Here is a 3,544-nt window from a genome sequence, read left to right as displayed (position 1 = left end):
GTTTTTTTTTTTCAAGAAAGAGAGGTTAGAGCAGGTGTTTGTAGCAGGCAGCCTAATTTCCCTAGTGTGCAGGTCACATCAGGTGGTCCTGTGATGCTTGCTGAGTACCTTACGTCTGCCTCAGCATCTGCTTTTCAATAGTAAGGGCCACACAGACGTTTATTGAGAGTTTGCTATTTATGGTTCTGTGACAAGTAAAGAAACCAATCCTGGCTCATCCTGCTATCAGGATTCAGTCATAGTTTCTTACTTTTTGGTCAATGCATGAAAAATGAGGGAAATACAGGGATGAATTAATCTATAGAAAGGATTTGAGCCGGTAATTGGGTGGAAGACAGCTTACAGTTGATTTGTTTCTTCTCCCTAGTATTTTGAGAAAAAAAAAAAAAGGTTTTATTAACTGTCATTTACTAAATGCTTGATGTGAGCAAATTACTGAACTTCTTTTGGCCTCAATTTCCTTATCTGTATAGTGGGATTAGTCGAAAATGGAGCTAATAAAAGATACCTTCAGCTGTTACGAAGATAAACCTAGACAATACTCATGAGACACTTAATACACTGCCCAGCACAGTAAGCTCTCAATAAGGGTTAGTTTTCATTATCATCATTATACCATTCCGGAAGGTGTCTTTCCTCTTACGTTTACTGTTTATCTTAATTTTTTCTTCACACTGGTTCCCTTTAATAAAAAAAAGACAATTAAAAACGTTCAGCATTTTACAATTATTTTTGAGACCCTAAGATGTTGAAAACAATGTAGACATATTTCTTGTTATAAAGTTTGCACGATAAAAGATCATACCCATTGTGACATCATTTTTAATCCCTGGTGCACATATCAATTTATTATTTTCCCAGAAAGGTGACAGAGTTTTCACTACCAATACGATCTCTGGGGCCTATGCAGAGTACGCAGTTGCAGCAGATGACACTGTTCACACACTACCAGAAAAACTGGACTTTAAACAAGGAGCTGCCATCGGTGTCCCATATTTTACTGCTTATCGAGCTCTGCTCCACAGGTAATAACACTCTGTCAATTACACAGCCAACAACAAAGGGGGGCAGTATTCGTTCCCCTCCATCCTACCATCTGTCTGTCATTTTTGCATACCATTTAGCTGCCATGAAGCTTTTATGGAGTGGAAACTGTGCTAATTTGGGAGATTGTTCTAATCACTGGGAGTACAAAGAAGCGCCAAACGCTGTCTTTGTCTTCAAGATGCTCACAGCCTAGTAAGGGAGGTAGGTTAGAGTAATAATATTTATATACAGTGTGGAAAGTATAGTGATAGAGACGTGCATAGAAATTGATCTGATCACAAGGGATGAGCCTGTGGTGATGAGGTCCAGGGCTTCCTGAAGTTGTAAGACTTGTATTATACCCTTCTGAAGCCATGGTTCAAAAATCTTGTTATCCAACCATGGAAACTAATTGCTGCATTCTAACAGCACAGTATTGGGCCCTACCCTAGACCCACCAGTTTCCATGGCTGGGACATGACAATCTATATTTCAATCAAATCTCCTAGGATCAGAGGGAATTAGACTGGAGAAGGTGCTGGGAGGGGTGAGGGCCTTCTAGACAATGGGAATAGTTGGTGTGTGGGGAAAAACAAGGTATCTGGAGAGGACTGTAGTAATTTGGTTTTGTTTGACAGACGTGTGGCAAAAAATAAGGTTGGAACATAGTAATCTCTCAATAAATGTTAGCTGCCATGACCAAATAGGTAGGCTTCAGATTGTAAAAAGGTAGATTAAAGAGCTCAAACATTGTTCTGTAAGGGGCTGGGGTCCAGAAATGTTTTATTCACCAGAGTGATATTGTCATATTTGTGTTTTATTGATAGCACTTATCATCTGTGTGAAGGATAGATTTGACCAGAGGAATGGAGAAGAAGATGGGAGAGTCTTATAGGCGTGTCCTCTAGGCAAAATAATTTGGTGCCAGAGCCAGGGTCATGGTAAAGAGGTAGAAAGGTCAACTATTGAAGGGGTACAAGCAGGAATATCGGGTGACTGTTAGCATGTGGAGAATGAGGGTGAGGAAGAACTTAGGAATACATCCAGGTCTAGCTTGGCTGATGTTTGTGACAAAGAAAAGGAGGAAACAGTTTCAAAGGGAAGCTCAGTTCAGCTTTGGACTTGAAACGAAGACAGACATCCTAACGGGGAAGCCCAGCAGACTGTTGGATGAAAGGGTCTGCAGCTTGACGGCTCAGACACACATTTGGGAATATCAGCATGTGGGTGCGAGTTCCCGAGATGAAAGTGACTGAAATCCCTTGGGGAGTGAGAAGAACCGTGGGTTGAAAATAGAACCTTAGTGAACATCAGCGTTCAGAAGTAGAGGACAGAGTCTTAAGAGAACCAAAGGGAGTGTACCCCAAGGCCAAGGGAGTCCAGAAGTCATGGCGTGCGTTAAACATCCATTAAGCCCATGGACTTTGAAGACAGGAAGACGTGGGTTGGAGTGCCGTCTTCACCTGCCACTAGCTGCATGACCTTGGTCAAGTTACTTCCCTGTGTCAGTTCACTGATTTGAAAAACTAAAGCACGTGCATCGTAAGCGTGTGGCGAGAATTAAATGAGGTAATGCATGTAGACGTCTTAGTACAGAGCCTGGCACAGAGCAAGTGCTCCGTCCAGGTTGGTAGTGTTCAGGGCAGTCGTTGATATTCTACTAAGGAGGGAGGCTGCCTGGCAAATGCGGCAGTGAGGTGTGTTGGGAATAGTTGGGCTTAGTTATGAGGAGGTCATTGGTGACTAGTCAGATGATTTTCAGTAAAGTAGAAGGACAGAAGCTGATGGAGGGGGGTGAGGAAGGAAGAGGAAATAGGCTCCTTGAAAGGAGACTATTCTAAAACAAATAGGGGAGAGAGGAAGGAGGGGGAGTAAAAGTGTGGGAACTAAAGGGTTTTTTTTTTAAGGATGGGTAAGATTTCAACATGTTTGTAGTTGAGAAAGGATCTAGCAGAGAGAGAGATGGACGGTTTGGAAGAGAGCGGAGTGGCAGATGGAACAAAGTGCTGCATAGGGCAGGATGGGAAGGACTTAGCACAGGTAGAGATTGGCTTCAAATTTTGGAAGGACGGCTTATCTGTTAAACCGAGATGAGATCAAGATGGTGTAATTATGGAAAGTTTGTGGGTAGGGAGGTGCGGTGTTGCGGGAACTTACATGCAATTGCCTCACCTTTCGTAATTAAGTAGGAGGCAAAGTGATTTTTTGAGAATCAAAACTGAAGTGGCACCAAAATACACATTGTCGTGTGATTTTTTTTTTTTTCTACCGACTTAGCCAAATGATCAAGAAAGTTAGACTTTGAACCTTAATTCAGGGCTGGAATGTTGGTGGCAAAATAGAACAGTGCAGAGGAAATGACAGCGCTGGAGAGGAGGAGAGAGAGAAGTTGGGGTGATCTGCCATGGGATGCAGGCTGACGAGGGAAGGAAGTGAGGCCAGGAGCAGCCAGTGGGCGGAAATAGAGCAATGGAGAGACAGCGACCTCTGTGAAATTGAAGGAAAGGGTTTGAGAGAA

The 3,544-nt window shown here is 42.8% G+C and overlaps 1 protein-coding gene across 1 annotated transcript in view; it reads left to right on the top strand.

Moving 5' to 3' along the window:
* CRYZ (crystallin zeta) overlaps nt 1–3,544 on the top strand; it is a 25,043-nt gene that overhangs the window by 9,670 nt on the left and 11,829 nt on the right. The window contains exons 3-4 of the mRNA XM_019643991.1: nt 862–1,025; nt 2,559–2,652. Coding sequence (XP_019499536.1) covers nt 862–1,025; nt 2,559–2,652 — 258 coding nt within the window. The remainder of the gene's footprint in view (nt 1–861; nt 1,026–2,558; nt 2,653–3,544) is intronic.

This window comes from Hipposideros armiger, unplaced genomic scaffold, assembly GCF_001890085.2.
Source record: "Hipposideros armiger isolate ML-2016 unplaced genomic scaffold, ASM189008v1 scaffold_84, whole genome shotgun sequence".
In the NCBI taxonomy this organism is placed as follows: Eukaryota; Metazoa; Chordata; class Mammalia; order Chiroptera; family Hipposideridae; genus Hipposideros; species Hipposideros armiger.
Note: the sequence above shows the minus strand (reverse complement) of the source record. Positions and strands in the feature narration are given on the sequence as shown.